Here is a 20,529-nt window from a genome sequence, read left to right on the forward strand (position 1 = left end):
AGAAGGCCTTGTGGCGATTTCACATTGGCTAGTTGAGTGTGCCTCTTTATGTTTTCCTGGTTTCTGTTTTCCCTGTTAAACACTTAGCTGCGAGTCAGCCTTCGTCCGTGTTGTCTGTGCCTTCTCTTAGTTTTCGTTGCTACGCGTTGTTACACCTACACCGTATCAAAATCAGACATCCAAATTGCGTGGCCACAACCAAATATGTCTGCAACGTATACATATCCGTAATGTGTGCATTATGATATGATTTTTCTTCTTAGATTTGTAATGTATAGTGTCCTGACGAAGTGAGTCATACTCTTTTGCTAATGATATTGTTATATTTCAAAAATAAAACATATACCAGATCGTTATGCAGTGTGTATATTCGAATACATTTTTCTACATCATGAAATGTGATCACGTAGTTAACAAATATTTCTAAGTGACTCAAAAATATAAATTTTTTTTTGCTTATTTCTTGTGGATAGTAATATTGTTTATGTTCTGCCGCAAGATGTAGTATCTATAATATACGAAGATGGGAGAAGAAAATAACAGAAAGAAAAAGAACGCCGCCGGGCTCCGCTTCATAAATCCCTGTGGCTTCGATGGGCTCGATATAATATATAAGAAAAAGACTAATGAAACTATTCTTCTCCTAGAAAAATCGTAATTTAGCCAGAGCAGTCCGTCCACAAGTCTAGGTCCATTAACTTGCATCACACAGTATTGAATGAATGAACGCACGCAGGTAAGATGCTCATTCGATTTGAGACAGGTGAAGACAGGGTTCGAAACCATAATCCCTGAACCTTGTTGTGCAAGCTTACGCTCAGATTACTCCACGTCCAGGGGTTCTATACGGCTCAGTGGCTTCAGGTTGCCTGGTATTTGTTGTTACTTATAGTTTTGTTCGAACATATGGACTGCAGGAGAACCTCCGCCTGCGAATTCAAAGAGAAACGTGTCTGACTCACTGAAAACGTACAATTTGTCTGGTGTTACAAAATTGGAAAACATAAAAATGCACCTCTTTTTTAACCAAAAAAACCCTGCATCGAAAATTAGAAATATATTTAAATGGATTGTCAGAGTGTTGGAGGTGAGAACCTACGTCTAAGAAGAAGTTTACCAAAAGAGGAACACTGGCACAAGAGTAATTTTTTTTTTGGGGGGGGGGGGGACGCAGCTTTGTATTCTTTGGGCTGAGTCTTCTCTGCAAATACTGTGTCGCCAGAGGCAATAGGGACAATTATATAATTGTATAATATCTAAAATGTATGGTCGGAAGTGGTAGTTACACCACAAGTACGCACTCCTTGCATTCCGTCGTGTTTTCGCTGCGCATGCCGCGAAGTAGTATTGAATGCAGAAAGCTTGTGCTCAAAGGTGACGTTCTAGTGGGGATACAATATTGCAACGTACAATAAACGCGGAAGGTAAAGGAGGTGCCAGCAATTTAAACTGGTAAAGAAAGCTTCTTTAATGAATAGTCAAAAGTCATCGATTCAATACCACAGCCTAAAGGACGGAATCACCCCAATGGGAGGTTTTCCATGAAAACATGCACCTTATTGCAGGATTCTAATAGTGCTGTCGGGAATCACAAGTCCGTAAAATATTGTTTGTACATCCTAAAAGAAGAAGAAAAAAAGCGTGCCTTGCAATAAAGGGTGTCAGCTGTTTGTCTCAAGGTTAACGTACATTTTTTTCGATGTAAGATAACGCATTCATGTCTCTAGAGGGTATTGTACACATATGCTTCTCCCTGAAACGTTCAATTGTCTGCACAGACCGGGCCAACAAATTAGATATTGCACTGTACCCAGGCAGCACAGTTTCTTGGGAGAAAATGTAGTTTTTGAAAAATTTTAGGCCTTCGAAATCCCCAAAGAAGACAGGAAACAGCCAAACTTGACCTTCTTCGGCTAGTCTGGATGTGTTGGCTATACTTTTCCAAGCAAGTGCCAAAATTAGGCTTTACTGCTGGTAGTTTGGGTGTGATCTGACATCTTTGGGCCCAAGTCATGAAACAAATGTAAGATTTAGGCTTCCCTTCTGGTCAGTTTTTACATGGGGATTCTGGGCCTAACTTACCAGAAAATGTGGCAGATTTAGTTTAAGTTCTGATCATTCGGTTCACACGTCGTATCTTTGCCCGAAGTTTGGCAATTCAGCAACTATATTCTGAGCGAAAGAAACGCCATGTAAACGCCAAAGACTCTGGAACTTACTAACTTCTTGGAGCACACGCATGTTAGGTTCAAGTTAGGCACCTAGGATAGCCAATTGTGTGCCAAGTTAATCGTTTCTCTGGCCTGCTATCTGAGGTGCCATGGGACAAGCAATTCAGTCATAATGGGTTAACCTCTTGGTTTCTATGGTGTGGCGCAGCCTACACAATAGGCAAGGGAGTATATTAGGCGTACACTGTCTTACCACCAGGGCAGGCAAATGGGGACGGATTAAAAAGAAAACAAAATTCTTCATTCGACGTCCCAGCTTTCTTAGATGATTTCACGTCGAGCGTAATAAAAACACACTTTTTCATATATATGAAGTGAAACGCGCTACATATGAACAACAACCACGTTTGTTTCTTGTTTCTAAAATGCCATTCCAGTATATCGAAAAGGAGGCACACAGGAAGAGCAACTCAAAGTTTCACTGGGTATTGATCGCAATGTGACAACTAAATAAACTTAGTAAGCATTTCGGCATCTCATACTTTACAGTCTAACTCGCATCTGTAAAATAATTGTAATATTGACTGGCGGGTCCTTCAATTTCCTGGAGACATTAACTACGGGTTCATCTGTTCAATATATTAGCATCTGAAATATCGAGAATAGTAAATGCGCTTCATCCTGAAGAATGTTTTTTCTGGGTTACATTACTTAAATGGGCGAAGCAGAAGGGAATGTTAAGATAGCGATGATTCAATGGGTTCATAAATAGGATGCAGTTCACGTTCTATGTACATCAGAAATTGACGTTGTCTTGTCACTATTACTCGTAGCGGTTAGAACGAGTGACGCTCCTTCTTCGGAGCCGAATGATTTGTCGTACGTAAGGCAATTGAATACATAATCTGCAGCGGCACCGAAGTTCTGGTCACTTCTGCTCATTGTCACCACACACACACAAACACAGATAATTATCTTGCCATCGTGGTCTTTGGGGGAAGGAAAACCGACAGAATTCATCAGTCAGCTGAGATCGCAATGTGTTCCACCGAAAATAACACTCAGCTTCAAGAGATGACCGTCGTACCGGATCCGTTAGCTGTAAGAAATGACGTCTCTTCTGTAATCTTTAGCGTTGTCATCCCGGGATCGCGGTGCTCGTAATCACTTGGCGTGGTCAACGGATCTGTCTCCCGACTTTTCCATGACTGCGGAAGTTCAGGAATTTTTGGCGCTCCCGGCACCGGGGAAGGTCTTTGGAACGTGCTGAAACATTCCACCTTGGGTTTATCGGCCGGCGAATGCACAATGCCGTTAATCCTGATCGGCGTCGTCTCGCCGTCGGCGTAGGCGAACAAGATGTGCGCTTTCTGGGTCGCGAACCCTGCCGCAGCTCGCGATTCTTCGTCCATAAACTTCAGCGGTTCGTTCGAGTTGATGCTGTTGGACTTGACGATTTCCCGCTCCTCCTTGCTGTAAAGCTCCGGAACCTTGACCAGCGCGGTGACCTGGTCTTCCGACGAATAGAACTCTTTGTGGTTCTCTTTGGAATCAACTTCTTCCTCCACGATGACCGTCTTTTTCTTGCGGGAGAGGCTGCTGTGTTTGTTTTCCTCCTTTTGAAGATGACAGTTCTTCAGCAGGCTTCCAACTCCAGAGATCCGAGACAGTTTGGTGGGGCCACTCTCTTTGCCAGAGTTGCGGTTCCAAATGTTGCTGTTGAACACGACTGTGCTCGTGCTGTCGGTACTCGAGGATGTCATCCGTACCATAGAGGAATGACTGTTTTGCTTCGGGTTGGATGAGTTGGCGCACCAGGACCCTCCCGGCGGTCCGCTTCCTCGGTGCTTTTTCAGGGTTCCTCTAGTCAGAAGCTGGAACCAAGCGCTCCGGGCTTCAGGGTACTGTAGTACCCGAACCACGAAGATGAGGAAGCCTTGCATCGAGTTGCAGACGCAAAAGATGTACTGAAAGACGGTCCTGGCTTCGCCGACCGCAAATACCCCGAAGATCCACGTGACTCCGAGCAGCGTCATAACTGTAAAGGCTCCTCTCACTTGTGCTGCTGTGATGGGAGGCGCAGGGTGGCCCGAGTTGGTGCTCGAGGAACTACTGTTATTGGCTGCAGCCTTGGTAGCCATGCGTGGGGTGAACAGAACTCGAGTGACCATGATGAAGACCAGGAGGTTGATGAAAAGGATAAGACATGAGATGCCTAAGAAGGCGATGTAGTAGATATAAGGGTTTCGTGATGTCAGTACGCAACTGAAAAAGAAAAAGAAAACAGCCATTGAAAAAAAACTTGCTGCGTCCATTCTTGATTCTGGTCAGAAAATGACCGAAAAAGGCGAGATTAGACGAAAGATATTGTGTTCGCATTACAATTATATTTCCCTAAATATAAAACAACAAAAAAGTTTTTTTTATTACTTGTACGGTGTTTAATATAGAACACACTGAATCTATCATACGCCAGCCATTCTGCAATGGGTAGCCGGCGTACGTTAGCTAGAGGGTGGTATCATTAGTTAGGCGCCGTGGAAAACTTCATGAGTTAAGCAAGTATTGGAAAAATACTTAAAAAATATGTATGTCTCAAATATTAAAAAAGGCTTTACGGTCGTACAAACATCGTTTAAAATTAATACTGCCCAAATTATATCCGCATGCAATAACATTGCAGATGTAGATAACGTAATGATTATGATTTCCTTGTGTCTTCATATGCCTTCAATAGATTGACTTTCTCATGTAGTAAGATTGACATTTCGGCTGCTTGGTAGTCTAACATATTGAGGTATTTAGCGCACAAAGTAGAGATGAAAAAAATCTTCATTTTTCTTCACAAAGAAGAAAGGCGAAGAGTTCTCTTGTGTTCACACCTCTGTGAAAACAAGAAAATCGCATCTCTGCGAAGACAACCGTCTTCACACAGATGTGAGGACGAAGAAGTCTCTTGTCTTCACATCTCTGTGAATTGCAGAGTGGGTGACTTTATCGAAGAAGGAAAGAGAACTTTCGCAATTTCCAATGAAGGCCCCGTACCATTCTGGATCAATGAGCGACTGTCATTCAATGGGGTTAGTGGTAGAAGCACGTGTCCGGGTGGATCATTCCTTCTTACTTTTTTTGTCAGGAAGCTTTAAGCTTTCACAAGCGTTCTTTTCCGTTCTGCTATTTTATCTACTTTGCGCCTAAAATACCCCAATTTCTTATGTACCACAATTCAAAGCCGTACTTACAATTCGTCATGTCTTTTATAGGGTTCCAGGTCTATAACAACGCAAGTGGCCACGACAGCTGCTGGCAATCCTGTAAAACAAAATGGTACCATATTTCGAACATGCTGCGCTAAAAAACCTTGTTAATTAATACATGAAAGTGAAAACAAAATTCTGAGAAGTATTTCCCGAAGCCAAATGTTGCATCGACAGTTCAACACACTGTATACTTTAATAGCACCCACCATAGATAGACACGAAAAAAGCGGGTCTGGCGCTAATTGTCCTTGTCTGTCTTTCGTGGTGTTTATATCTAATAAATCTAGCCAAGTAGCCACTCTTAATGTTTTAGTGCATCAGCAGTATAAAGGCGATACTGTTTATGTTGTAGCTCTTTCCATTTAAACGTTCTTCTTTGAACAAACTGTGCGAAACTGGATATTCGTAAGGTGCATCACGCCACGCGCTCCGGTTGAGCTTTGGACCGTTGGCTGCTTCTGTCGGGTCCGTGATTTTTTAACGATGATCGAACAAAGTTAAGCTCGTAAAAATTAGGGTTTGCAGCCATTCGCGTATCTCATTCCAAATGCACTAAACCGGCACCCTGTCATAGTGAATTGGCTCAAGCTACCCGCTCGTTCAAGACATAAAAGCAGATCTTAAGCATTATATTGCCAATGTGTCATCACCTGCAGTTGGTATGTGAACTTATTCGTCTGCGCGCATTACTCAAGACGTGTGTGATGTCCCGTTCATGTTCATGAATGATAGTTTGTTATTCTTATTTTTCTGATGAGCGTTGTAACCATGTGCAAGGAATAAGGCAGAGCGCAATTTTGTTTTTATCTTAGCTCCTTACACTCCTTCAGTTGGAAATAAGGAATTAATTCTGATATTAAAGATCATTCAAAATGCGCAGCTCTTGACTACTAGGCGGAATAAGGTAAGTGAATGTTTCGGTGCAGCCTGCCAACCAGCGGAAGAGATAAAATAAAATTCAGTTTAGACGATTTTTAGCCGCAAGGTCTTGTGGTATATAGTGGCATTGGTGGTAACGAACCAGCAATCTCAGAAATGTGTCCGTACATCCGTCCATTCGTCTCTCTGTGCCTTTCCTGTCGAACTTTTTCTGGATAAATCGACGGCACATTAAATAAACACCAATTCCGTTTCCTTGCCAAATAAGGCGTGGAAGTTGACGTCACGTGTCCTGACGTCCCGTCACGTATACAACAATTTAGTTCCTCACAAAATTTAGGGAGAAAATAGAAGTCACGCGACCTAACGCTTCAGATTTTCCGCTAAATTTATTGGTGGAATTTCTGTCATGTGATCTATACACCAATTAATATTACCGGCTAGATTTCTTGGATATGTTGACGTCACGCTACCTTGTCATGTGACGATACGTCACGGTGTCAAGTTGTGTTGTAATTTTATAGTTACGCCACATTAATGTTCCATCTCAATTGAGTGAGGAAAATGTTTTTTTTTCTTGCATAATCTTTTTAATTTTTTTTTATATGTCGTTTAAGCATTTTTTAACGATCGCTTCCTAAAAACTGCATTCCCGGCAATATATAGCACTTTGGAGATAAAGGCAGCAGTATAATTTGTTTTTGCCACCTCGAAGAGTAAAATAATTTAGGGCACTAAACTTGCCCGCTGGAGGCGCTTTCCAGAAACTAAACGGGAATCATAGGTGAACACTATAGGTGGAACTCCGATGCTCACCCCACGCCACAGCAGACCGCTTGAGCATGAAGCAGGTCTCGGAAGAGGCGAAAACGTGTACCAGCATCTGGTACATGTTGAGGGCCTCCACGCCCATCCAGGCCAGGGTGGCCAGTACAAAGTAGTGGGTGGACACGGCGGTGGCCAGGCACAGGTCGACTCGGTTGACCCGCTCGTACAGCGAACCCACTAGAAAGCCGACGTTCAGCAGAAGCATGGCGGTGCAGAGGTTCAGCAGGATCTTTCCGGAGCGGTCCTTGTTCAGGCACCTGAATTCGTTGTGGACGAACAGGGAAGTATTGTAGTTAAGTAAGCGGACCCTTGCGACAATAATTGTTGGCGGCTGAGAGACTCTGACGGACAAAACTCTGAACTAAAATGCGCCATTACGATTAACTAATCCGGTTTTGATTATCTTTAATATGTGAACCCAAAATCTTCAGTGGCCTCAAATTGTATGTGCGTTTTTTCAGACAAAATTCTCCGAGAATGGTGGGGGTAGGTCGGTGGAGGAAGACAACCCAAGATCGCTCGTCCCAAAAAATGAAATCTGCAACCTAACACCGAGTATGATGTTTCCCATGCTCACGTTATTCTCAGAACATCGCGGACGTCATTTTCAGTTCAAAAACATTTTCTACGGCCTAGGCTCAATGGAGTCTTCTTAGTAAAAAACTGTACTTCGGTCCCTATGTAATCTTCAGGGAAGTTGCCGACACGTATATGTTTTGAAGTGTCAGGCCTATAATAATTTTAAGTACATAAAGATATAGTTTGTGCTTTATGAACGTACTTGAAATGAAAATATCAGAAAGTCTGCGCTAAATTAAGGCCTCGTTCTGCTCGACACCGTTAGCTCGAACATGACAAGGGCGCCCTCTCAAATTTTAATAAGACCGGCTATTGACTAGCACCAAACTCTACCGCCTGCATTGTAGCCAGCCCCAAATAAGCATTTTCACCCGGACTAGCAATAGTTTTCATAATAACCTTCCAGTTCAAAAGAAAAACAAGAGAAACCGACGATTGATTTTTCGTCGGCAAGCGTCGCACTAAGTACTTCAGACTTTGCGCTTTCTACTCTTGAAAGCCACCTCCTTTTTATTTTCCTCCACTCTCCAGTCCTCTTCCCAAAAAAAGTTTTACATTTTCTTGACAGAGAAAGTCATGAAAGAAGGTCAGCCGTTTCCGTGTTCCTTTCATCGTTATTTCGCTCTTTTGATTCAGGCTTGACTTTATGCGAACTTCGTCACACATTGGTGTTTGGCTGGAAGGCGAAATGTAGCACAAAACATAGTGTGCCTATTTGTGAGTTATACATTCCTAAAACCAAGCTTCAACTAACCCTGTGTACATATTTTAAGTCCTGGGTTAAAAAATATTTTAGATGTCACTAATGATTACACTTACCTGAAGAGGGCGTACGTGAGAATTGTGAAGAAGAGACCAATGATGGACATGATGCAGCCTACGTAGGATATCAACGAGAGAATGCGGTAGTGATGAGAAGGTGTGCTAAGGCCGGGCATCGGATCCTGCAAAAAAAAATTGTGAATGTTAGTTTTACATTTTTGAAAAACCGAAGACGAAAAACGAATAGTGCGACAAACACAAACCTTTTTTTTATGTGTAACATAAACCAGCATGCCCGTCTACTCAATGTTTGTTCAAAGTTTGTTTAGTTAATGTATATATCATATCATTCCAAAGAATTTCACCTTGTAATGTTTAATGAGATGAGTTTGCGTATTAGAGACACCGACACCTCGGTTACGGGCATAGGTTAACCAGGTAATTAATAACGACACATGCAACCAGAAGACATTTATGAAAAAAAGTTTTATAAATGCCAGTACGATGCTTTGCAGTAATTAATGTTAATAACTTCTTGTTTCAAAATAAAAACACAACTATTTCATCTAAACTTCTAATCACATTTCCCCCATCCTACTAAAGATGCTATATTCCAATCAAAATACAGCGATTACAAAAGGAATCTATCCTAAGTCTCAGATAAACCAGAGGCAAGAAGTAGGTAAGTTTCCTGCTTCATTGGCACTTCTAGAAACAGTATTACTCCCGTGGAGCAAAATACCGGCCTCGAAGGGGCCGACGAGATGCCCTCCTAGTTAGCTTTCAGATTAAAGTACCCGAGAATCACCACGATAAGATTCAGCTTATAGTCAAGAGACCTGACAGAAACGGCAAATCCGTCGCTTTAAGTGTTGGCCGCCACTATTACGCTTTTTGGACATTTTCTCTGAGTTCCTTTTATCACTTCTTACTAATGCCCTCCTATAGACGATCATTTCATTCTTGAAAAAAATGTACGATGTGTGTTGAATTCAGGACGATAGACCACGGACTATCACATATATCTTTAGTGATATTTGGAGTCTCTAAGCCTGCATCTGTGAAGAGCAAAACCTTTTTCCTAGACTGCCACTTCTCGCTTCCAGGGGAGCAGATAACGTAAATGTACATTGCAATCAAAACGTCACAACTTGAGGGCAAAGCTGCAGGCGGCATGCTAGCGTACACACTTTGACTATTCAATTTGTTTAAATAAATTACATAAGGGGTCGTGTCAGGTAGACGGAACTTAAAGAGCATTTAGCTGTAAGTCGCAGCGTGGAGAGCCGACACTTCGCTATGGGTCTTAGTATTTTAATAGCGTAAAATGTTAGGCATGTGGATGAGCAGTATAGGTGGAAACAGCGCGACTGAAAACAAGACAAAATAAAACAGACAATACTTGGCCCTGTCTGTTTCCTTTCTTCGTCCTTTGTTTTCTATTAGCGCTGGTTCCACCATGAATACTTAGCTGCTGCAAGGCTAACATTTTAAAAAGACATTAATTTATACCAACGTTTCTATCGAGATTTTTTTTGTAATTTAGAGAATTGAAAATCAGTAGGAAAATCGCGTTACTAAAATACGCCATAAAGTCAGATTCTAGTAAATAAGTGATTCAATCATTATCATCAAGTATCGCAGGATATAAGATATATAGTCAATTGCCTACCAAAACGAAATCTGATATACCTCCATTTCACGAAAGTCTGATTTGTTTGCAAACGCTAAAAAGGGAAAAAAAAATTGTCAAAGCAGCACAAACCATGATTCACGAAATCACTTATTTTCATAGGGTGAATCACTAAATTGTGATGTACAAAAGTATCACAAACATCCGTTTCTACATTCGTTTCTAGATTTGCAGAATTGTTTTTCGTTCAACGTGTAGGCTAAAAGGGGATCTCACCAGAAGGAGCGAAAATGCTGTTAAATGGGTTGAACTGCACACCGTCATATTGCCAGACTGGTTGGTCGTGATCCCTGCTGTCGACCATTCTCTTCCTGTAGCGGAATACAGAAAAAAAAATTAATACATACTCTATGTCAGTGGTTCTCAAATGAGGTCCGCGGATTTTTTGGGCTCCGGGAAGGCATCCTAGGGGCCCACGAAGCCGTGCTTCATCGGACGAGACCGGCAATAAAACTTGTATTTCTTTAAATTGAAAAGAAACTTTCCAATTTTCGGGTAAGTCTTTTCACGTTGTGTCAATGAGCGCAGTCTACTTCACACTATCCCTTGTATCCATTTACTAAATATTATCATAATTAGCCTGTACCTGCCCCTTCGCCTTAACACGAACGGGGTCCTCCATCAATGAAAGAGGTCCGCGAAACATCAATGTTTGAGAACCACTGCTCTATATAACTACGAATGCAACTACCTCTGAGGGCATTACGTTAAAATTATCGATGTTCGTTTATTTTTGACTGCACTTTTTTTAATTTGCATATCGGCCAAAATTTTACTTCCGCGTGGAACGGGAAAGGCTTAGAAAAGCGTGTATTTAACATATAAGAAAAAATAAGTTGAGTTTTTTTATTCTCTCAGCAAAATGAAAAAAAAAGAGAAAATTCTAAAAAAAGGGAAAACTTGCAGAAACACTTTTTAGGTTACAAGGCCATACTGCTATATTTTTCCAGTCAACTATCAGATTCTACGCACGACGCAGACAGGGCGCGAGTAATCACGCAGCTTTTTCAAATGTGTGCTCCGCGCTGGACTCCGGGCTTTGACGCACAAAATTAAGCACCACACTCTAGTCGTCAAAGGGTCTCTGTTTGCGGCCCCTGGACCAATATTTGTATTTGCAGCATTGTGGTTTGGTTTATTTTCCGCCGCTAACTGCATCATATGAACCAGCAGCTTCGTAAAATAGTCTAGAATATCACATAAAATAAACTACAAGGACACGTGAACTCACTGCGTTCGTCCCAGAAAGCGCAGACGTATTTCTCAGTGTTGTACGTGGGGTACGAGTAGACAAGAGGGTCGCTCAAGTTCTCCACATTGCCCAGTCCGATCTTCGCGGAAAGCACCACTTGCCCTAGAGGGAAAGGAAAGAAGAAATTGATTTTGATTGGACAACATGTTACAGCATGAAGGCATGAACAAGCCAGTGAATTTTTAACATTGTCAGAGCAATGTTGAAAGTTAGGTGCTCATCGTTGTATTGGTAGATGAGGCTTACAATGACCTAAGCTCATAAGAGAGAAAAAAGGGGACGAATCTACACGCTTTCTAGGCGAAATAATGCACAGTTCAATGTTTTAATACCGACTGATACGCGAGCGCAAAGACAGACACCGCAGACAAATTAAATTTGGTATATTCTAACTCACTGTATACTAACATCATGATATCAAATGAAACTAGAAGCAGTAATCTCTATTTGATATAATTCAAGGAATATAAAACCACCGATATTTTAAGCCTGGTATTATTGCGGGAATTGGTTTGCAAATCAAGATCAGTCAGAGATAGAATACTAAAACAATTTTGTGGATGATCACGCAAAGTAATTCGAGTGTGAGCGTCAGCTGGTGCGACATTTCGATAATATTGCGTCGTGATTGAGTTAGAATTTGGGTGATGTTGCGTCGCCCGGTAATGTGACATTTTGTTATTTTTATGTTGTTTTGCGTCACGCGGTGATTGCTACTTCTGCCACGTGCCTACGCACGAACAGTGGATAGGCATGTAGTACGCATATTGAAGGCAGTCACGTCACTGTCTGGGTACGACGACTAAAGAACCTCATGGCAAGCAGCCAGAAAAGACACCAGGACTCGCGTAAACCAGAACCGATCATGCACACACACACACACACAGCTAGCACGAAATACGTTCTCACGAACGCGCAGCGAAACATTTCTTAGTCGCACCAGAGTGTTTATTCTTCGCTCGGTAACCTTCTTTTTTTCTTGCCGCTTCGCGTTCATGCACAGCATGATCGTGACGTCGAATGCTTTCCAACCTTACACCCAGGGTGACATCGTTGACGCTAACACTTCGATGACGCTGTGTCTCACGGGAGCGTTAGCGCCGTCAAGCAGTCGCTGCTTGATCCGGCGTATGCTTTGGCCGTCCCATTTTTGTCTGCAAATTCTAAGATCGACGAGGGAACGGGCGACCGAAGGCGAGAGAGAACAGGTGTCGAAGAGGGCGATCACATGACCCCCACCCCATTCGCGATCACTTGAATGTTTTGCGAAACATCAATGACCAGATGGTCAACTTTCAGGAACATTCCGTGGAACAAAAAGCTTTCAGGGAATATTAAAATGCCAATTAATTTTTATTATACGAGACGCGTACTTTTATGGTCCTCTGTGACAATACGATTTTTTCTAAAGAAAGGCAGAAAGTGAAAATTTAGTGAATGTGGCCCATTAGATTCAACGCAAAGACCTTCGTCGAGGCGGGGAATGAAAACTTACGCGTCCAAAAGCTGAACTATTGCTTAATGATATTTTATGACTGTCACCTAAAATATTTCCAGGGAACATTGCGATGTTTGTCGTTGTTCAGTTGAGATTCTTATTTTAGAGCAGGTGCCGAGGTGTTGATGTACAAAAAATTTGGGGATGGGACCTCCCAGATACCGATATCAGACAGCATAACACACTCATTCGGCTCCTGTGACACTATTTGTTGCCACTTCAGGGACGACTTTTGATGCATGGACACTTTGGGAGGCTAGACAGGCGAGTCGAAAGCACGTTGCAGGCACCAGTCAGTCAGTCAGAGTATTGGGAGGAGGAAATGAAAGGAAGTGTTGCTGAGCCGATGGCTCAATATGTCACCTTTGTTTTGGGGTAGGGGAGGGGGAGTGAAAGATTTTCGCTCTATGGTGCAGGCACCATAGAGCGAAAACGAAGATATACGTGATTGCTCAAACAAGTGTAAGGCTTCGAACCTGCGCTAACGAGGTCGCCGATTTTCGGCGTCCGTGGCCGGAAGAACTTGTCGTTTCTGTACGAGACGAACGAAATTCTCGGGCCTTTCTCGACCTCGTGGATGGGCCTGACGGGCTCGCCAGTGATGCGCCTCGACTCGTTGATGGCCATCGAGAGGGCTTCGAAAGGGATCGTGATGACGATGTTCTGAAAGAAGAAACACGGTTTCAGATACCCAAACATCAGCTGTTTAGTTTGTACGTTTCCGTTTTGCAACTAATCTAAATAAACTCATATATACTTAGGGCTGGAACCAAAAATAAATTGGTTGTGTCACATTTTGTCAAGAGATTATAAAGGACGCCATTTTGAGGTTTTCTATGAGGGTATATCTCGAGGCATTTGATCATATATAAAGCCATGAATGTCACACGCCGTCGTCTGACACTGTGACGCCACGTGACGGCATGGCGTCACGTCAAGTGACGTAACAGTGTTACGCCATGTAATCACCGGACATGCCAATGTCATGTGACGCCATATTGTCATGTGATTTTATAGTGTTGCGTGACATGATCGCAGAGATTAGCTCTTGGAGTGTTTCGCGGGTAAGTAGACGCGCAGGCATTTCTCAGAGTGTAGCAAGAGCATTCCGCATAAACGTCGTCTGTAGCAGTTGACCGTTGATTCTAATCAATATCAGCTTAACTGAGCACTGCGCTATACAAAACGTTCGGCCAGAAAATCGGCACTAACTTTTTCTGCACAGGACATGGAAACTGAGAACACAAATTTCCTCCATGCTCTGTCGAAAACGGTCGCGATCATCTCGTTCCCAGTACGTCTGCTCCATCAGAGAGCGAGCGAAACGCAATCGATAAAAACCAGAACCAAAATACTAATTACATAGGTCTTATCAATCACTGGCACTGATGAATGTCGTCTCGTGGTGGTTTCCAGACCGTCGAACGCACAAGCGCTTTGCAGAAGACTTTCCAGCGAGGATGAAAGAAAGAAAAAGAAGGTCGCATCTCCACGTGGTGAATGGTGTTGATTGGGGCGAAGCTCTGGTGGTGCTGATGATACTGATCTTATTGTTCATAGGTAGTGCTGATGGTGCTGATCTTTTTATTGCTCATAGGTAGTGCTGAGTTCCGGGTTGCGTTTCGACTTTATTATTACTGCTTTATGGTCGGTGAAATGCAGAGCCTCTGGTTCTTCTAGCCGATCAGCTTGGATCCGCTAGAAGCCGTGGGAACGCATCTCCACCGCTTAAGTGAACGGTTCATGTCAGAAAGAGAATGTGTGGTATGGATCGTGGTTATATACGCAGTTGAGCATTTGACCGCAGCGCCCTCTCGTTTGTAAACGTTGAGCCAATGCATGCAAAGTTTAACGCGATTATATGCGCATTTGACTGCAGCGCCCTCTCCTGTACAGACGTTGAGCGGCTACATGCAACGTTGGAGTGTAGCGTAGTGGTTAAGACGTCTGCCTCGTACGCAAGCAATCCTAAAATCTTTTTTTATTTTTTTATTTTTTTTTTTAAAGTGGGCCGATCCCGGAGGCAGTGCAATTGATGTGAGCACGGACGCCGGACGGATGGATGGACAAGACTAGACCCTAAGGAGCTTCGCCCCTAAAAGATGGCGGTGTTTTCCCGTCGTTGCCGCTTACAACTGCTGCGAGACAATTGAATCTGAGCTCTGAGTAATTTCTGCGGGCCGTGTGGCGTGAGCACTCACACCGAGCAACGCCGGACGAGGGCAGGTTTTTCAGTTTCAAGGTGGGAAATCTTCACTTAATAGCGAGACCAAAAAAAAACAACAAAAAAACACTTCCGCGGTAATCTTCGGATGCTGCCAGGATGCCGCGGACTCATAGAAAAGAAGGGAGCGGGCGGCGTTTCACTGCCTGCTCCCTTCTGCTTCTTTTGCAGGGGTTGTGGCGTCGTCAGAACGCCGAGCTCTGATTGGCTCTGAATGAAGGATAGTGGGTAGACCCCAAGGCAGCTTGATTTGAAATCTACACGCTATCCTTCAATCTGAGCCAATCAGAGCTCAACGTCTTTCTGACGTCACCGCAGTTCCTGCGCAAGAAGCAGACGACTTGCTCTCCGCATATGACGTAACATGAGAGCTGCCGTTGGGGGCGCTGAAAACTAGCTACCAAGCTGGAGCGGCAAGCCCCAATTAGGTGTCGCACGTCCCAAAGGTGTAATAGTGATTCGTAACTAAATGTGTAAAAAAACGCATACCCCAAGTGGGCCAGGGCTATTCTATAGATGGTTCGGTTGTGGTATGTCGTCGTAAGCGGTCATAAGCTGCCGAAATGTATTCTTACACACTAAAAGGTAAATGATTGACCAGCATTAATTTTACAGCGGTTGTGGGTTGCGGAATAAAAGAGGGCCCCGAAGAGTACCATGTTCTTGACTTGTGAGCGCTCTGTTGCCTACGACGCAGTTCTTCTTTGAATATGACGCCACACACACCTGACCTGTTTGCACGTTACGTGCTTAAACAGACTAAAGAAAAACAATGAACACTTCTTGTAGACACGCGCGGTACACATTCTTAGCAACATTTTAACATCTTGAACCTGATTACTCGTCAAGAATGGGTCATGTTTTTGGACATGCGGTACTTTCCAAGATCCCTCGCATATAAAAAAAGGTTGTGGTGTTAATGCAACCGAATGAAAAGAAAAAGATCATTTTGGCATATATGGGCCTAGGCGATCCAGGAGGAAAAGCAATGGAAAAACAGATCTAAAGATGTTCATTAGTTGCTTTAAAAACACTTAATTACTTTAATTGTGTCTTGCTGTACTAACAAGATATCACAATCACACATGGACACTGTTGTTGGCCTTAAAGCAGCATTTGATGAAGATGGGATTGCTGAGAATAGCGTCGTGTCTTCTTCCTACGCTAAGAAATTTCTTGTTCCAACCATATTACATCCCCACGAACAGCATCCAGTGTTTTGCAAGCTACAAAGAGCCAGGAAAAAACGTACGTCGCCATCCTCCTGGTCATCCCCGTCTCCCGAGAAGTCCTCATGAAGATAGTGGTCACCATTGGACCTCAGGGAGAAGCTGAGGAAGTCTTGCCCCTGGGCGAGCAACTTAGGGGACCAGGCCACGGCCTTTACCACCAGGTTCTCGTTCTCGATGATGAGCGCGCCGGAGCCAAGGACCACCTCGGAGGTGAACTTCTCCACCACAGTCCTCAACCTTGAAGAGGATACGAGGTGCAAGGTATTAATGACGTACGCGAGCGAAAGGGTTCATGCTGCTGGCCTTCGACGATTAACCAAAAACCTTACAATAACGCCTTTAGTTGGTGATAGTTGTCTTTCATTGTATAAAATAACAAGCACTCCAGGAGCTTAAGTTCGGTTATGTTGCAGATAGGCAAGGGATATCCTAAGCTTGTATCATGCTCTTTACACACACCATCGAATTTGTTCCCAACTGGTGGTAAATAGCCGGGATCAAAACACGCGACGCTACGGTTGGGCGAATTCTGATCGTGAAGTCCCGGATATTACTAATTACATGGGATCGATTATTTTAGAAAGTTTTTTGACATTTTAACTTGCCTATTCTGATTTACGTTTGAGTTTATTTAACAGCTTTTACTTAATTTTATCATATTTATATTCCACAAACCCGTTTTTTTCTTCTTAGTAGTACCATGCTTTAACGCTTTAATCTTTAGGTGTTGAAGTCTGTTATTATAATAAATAAATTTATAAATAAATTAGAAAGGGCCATAAACATCATCCGGCGCAAATATTTAGGCAAAAAGGCCGCAGGTGCAGGGACATTTTTTTTTTTTTTTTCGCGACGGGATGTTTTGTTTTAGGGATGTGACAGGTTCTGCAAGATTGTGGGTTTGAGCAAAAATATAGGGAACCATCACGATAGATTTCGAGATTTAAGCAGATTACTAGGGACGGGCAATTCATTGATTTGCCTACCGAAGAATTAATGACTGCTTTAGTGGCAAATATATCTTAACCGAGTAGTCGGTAAAATGCTGACGGACCAAAAAGAAAGTTAAAATTAAACGCTTTCATCACGCACTCGTGGACATGTACACCAGTATGGAGGGAGAGCTTAAAGTCAAGATTTAGCCTAAAGTAAACTGTAGGGGCTAGATTTGTCACTCTAGGAAACTGCAGAAGGTTAACGCACCCCTGCCATTTCAACGTTCCTCGAATGTCCGTTCAGCGTAGCAGAGGATATTGTAAACAATCACAGGAGGTCGCTCTTTCAGAGAATATCAACGAACCCCTTTGCCTCATGCAGCTGAAATGTGAGGTTGAATGATAAGAGAAAAACTTCGAGGTTGAATCATAATCAAAATTGTATAATGCGCCATTTAACAGAATTAAACAATTTTTTTTTAATTTTTTTTTAAATATTATTTGTGGAATGAACGAGACTTTAGATGGTGGCGATTAATCGGGTTAAACTTTTGAATCAACGCCGAACCCTACAATTTACCTAGCCTCACCGAGAATTGGGGTGTTGGGCTAGGATTCTTTTTAGCCGTGCCTTCTGTTTCGTGTTAAAAGATTTTTTTTCTTTTGCATTTTTAACAACCTCTAACTACTCCCACTTTCAAAATTGATTCAGTGCCTAGATTTAGTCCTTAAATACCCCCAGGTATGAAAGCTCACTACTTGCTTTCACTGAATTCGGGTGTCCTTATGCTTATCAATAAATCTACAAGACTCTCGAAGATCGAGCACCTGGTCGTCTAGGATTTCTCGTGATTGGTCGTAAACACGTTGAACAGCTGAGCCGCGTACACGAAGATGGTTTGGTTTCACGCCAAAAAGTAGCAACTTAACTGTCAAACATACGTCTGCTTCAATGTCAGATCAGATTTTACGTTTAGTGTTTATACAGCGTAAGGTAGGTGTGCAAGGATGGGGCGACACTGGTTTACACCGTAGATGAGCAATTAGGCCAGTGTAGTACGACTGCTAACCTGGGGTCTTTAACGTGCTCACGTAGTAGTGATACACGACCGCACGCCGGTACGATGCTCATCCAGATCGAAACGGGGAGGTGCTCGAACCCAGGATTCCTTGCTTCTGCAGCACATCTGCCTCAACCTCACCTTAAGAGCGCTTTCTGCGACCTTAAAATGTTTGTGGGCCGCGTGTATCTCAGCCATGACTAAATAATATTTTTATGCTCATCCGAGACATTAAAGGGACATTAAAAAAATTTCAAATGGGAAGGTGTATTTTTTTTAGTTACAAAGAAAGAATATTTACACCATTAGACGGAATCCAAGCTCTCGGCCCCGCCCATAACAAAATTTGATTGGCTAAATGAGCACCGTTTCTTGCCTCTCATTGGTAAGAGAAATGATTGACGTGAGATGTGTTCCTCGTGATATTCTTCATCCTACCGCAGCAGTATTTTTGTCGACAATATCGTTATGTTTGAGAAAAAAAAATAACCTAGATAAAGTCATTATTGTTCAAGTATATATCTATATTGCTTTTTCTGCAATAGTTTCAAACGATAATGAACATTACTAGAGTTTTTAGTGTTGTGCCCAACGAGCGTAGCCCTTTGAGCTTGTTTATTTTTATGATTGCGAGTTGTTTTGCGATTCCCTAGGCGTTTAAAAAAAAACATCTATCCGACTGACCTAGTTAGCAGGAATACACGGTCGCAAGTATGCACCTTCGGAATCGATGTGGGGGTGCTTCTTTGATAGATGGACTTGCCTAAGCCTAGCTTCCCACGTCAAGTGTTTTGCTTCACCTCGCTTGATTTGTTTGTATGCGCGTGTTGATGCAGAATGAAGATGTTGGTTCCTATTAAAGTCGTCCCTCTGCGCTGCGAACTGGGAAATCGTCGTGCTTGCGACCATGATTTCAATACCGAGAAGATACCTATTACCTACATAAGTAGGAATTTACGAGCCATTTGGTTGGATGCAATAGCGCGTTCGTCTCGCATCAACTTTGTCCAAGTGTATTTCCGCTAGTGCACTTCGAAAGGCAAGTATTTATCTAGGTCACGTTTTCATTGTACGTCATGTCGCTGACCCACCTGCTCGCGTGTGCCATGTGAAAAAAAAAAGACGAGTAAGGCTGAAACCCTGCCCATTTATTTTGTTGATTTTTTTGTTATCTCGGTCGATTTCTACAGTAAAGAGACAGACGCTGACAAACGTAGCTGCTGCATGTGGAACGCTAGAGCTTCGATTTCTTGGTCGCTTCTTGCGAGCGTTGCAGACGTTTTTCTAAACGGGGCCGAAACCACAGATGGACTCAGGCGATAACGGACGCCGACTCGGAGCTTGCATGGCCGAGTATTACGGGCGCTGCAGACGAAGATAGACGGTGGTGGAATCGCAAAAGATGCCGGATTCTGCCGCATGTCCGCTCGCACGGCTAGCAGGTGGTGGCCAGATTATGGCGCCTGGAACGCGTGACCGACTGGTGTGCTTAGCGCGTTAAATAAGTGATCCCTCGATTTCCGCCTGATGACGTCATAAGAGTGTCATTCTGTCGCCGGCCGCCATCATGGTGGCATAACAGAAGCGGTGGTGGCTCTCCAGATTGACAGTTCAGGGAAGCTTCGGCAGCCAGGAGTTGGGGTGGCTTGACGACAGCGACTCTCACGTGCGCTCGTGCTTTTCGCCAGCATTTCTGCGACCAACCGCTAGGATCGCGACATCCGACAGCATGACACCCCGGCTTTCGTGACGTCATTCGTTGCCACTTCGGGATCACTGTCGATGCATGGGCGGAATATAGGACGCTAAACACACCAGTCGGAGACGCGTTCCAGCACGCTAGCCACACAACGCGCACCGACGTCGCGATAGGGAGACGCTAGGCCTTTGAGTGCAGTAGGGTGGAAAGTTGGGCTAGTTGGTAGTTATTCATCTTGGTTCTAAAAGCGCACAAAAGACGAGGACAGAGCGCTCGTCCGTCGTTTGTGTTTCTTACTCTGTCCTCGTTTTTTGTGCGCTTTTAAAACCAAGATGCCTTTGAGTGTGTTCGGCCGAGTAGCCAAGCCATTCCAGTAGTAACGGTCTGGGGTCACTGATCATTGTGCGGGGCTTAGAGCGGGCCGTGACTTCCACCTAAATTCCGTGCAGCAACGTA

The 20,529-nt window shown here is 43.4% G+C and overlaps 1 protein-coding gene across 1 annotated transcript in view; it reads right to left on the reverse strand.

Annotated features, from left to right (window-relative positions):
- Positions 1–2,436: 2,436 nt before the first annotated feature.
- LOC8039361 overlaps positions 2,437–20,529 on the reverse strand; it is a gene marked incomplete at its 5' end in the record, with an annotated part of 64,910 nt that continues 46,817 nt past the window's right edge. The window contains 8 exons of the mRNA XM_040210701.3: positions 2,437–4,436; positions 5,414–5,483; positions 7,127–7,395; positions 8,537–8,661; positions 10,389–10,483; positions 11,404–11,526; positions 13,399–13,585; positions 16,399–16,615. Of these exons, the coding sequence (XP_040066635.3) occupies positions 3,239–4,436; positions 5,414–5,483; positions 7,127–7,395; positions 8,537–8,661; positions 10,389–10,483; positions 11,404–11,526; positions 13,399–13,585; positions 16,399–16,615 (2,284 nt within the window). The remainder of the gene's footprint in view (positions 4,437–5,413; positions 5,484–7,126; positions 7,396–8,536; positions 8,662–10,388; positions 10,484–11,403; positions 11,527–13,398; positions 13,586–16,398; positions 16,616–20,529) is intronic.

The sequence above is a fragment of the Ixodes scapularis genome, unplaced genomic scaffold (assembly GCF_016920785.2).
Source record: "Ixodes scapularis isolate PalLabHiFi unplaced genomic scaffold, ASM1692078v2 PGA_scaffold8__174_contigs__length_109621045, whole genome shotgun sequence".
NCBI lineage: Eukaryota > Metazoa > Arthropoda > Arachnida > Ixodida > Ixodidae > Ixodes > Ixodes scapularis.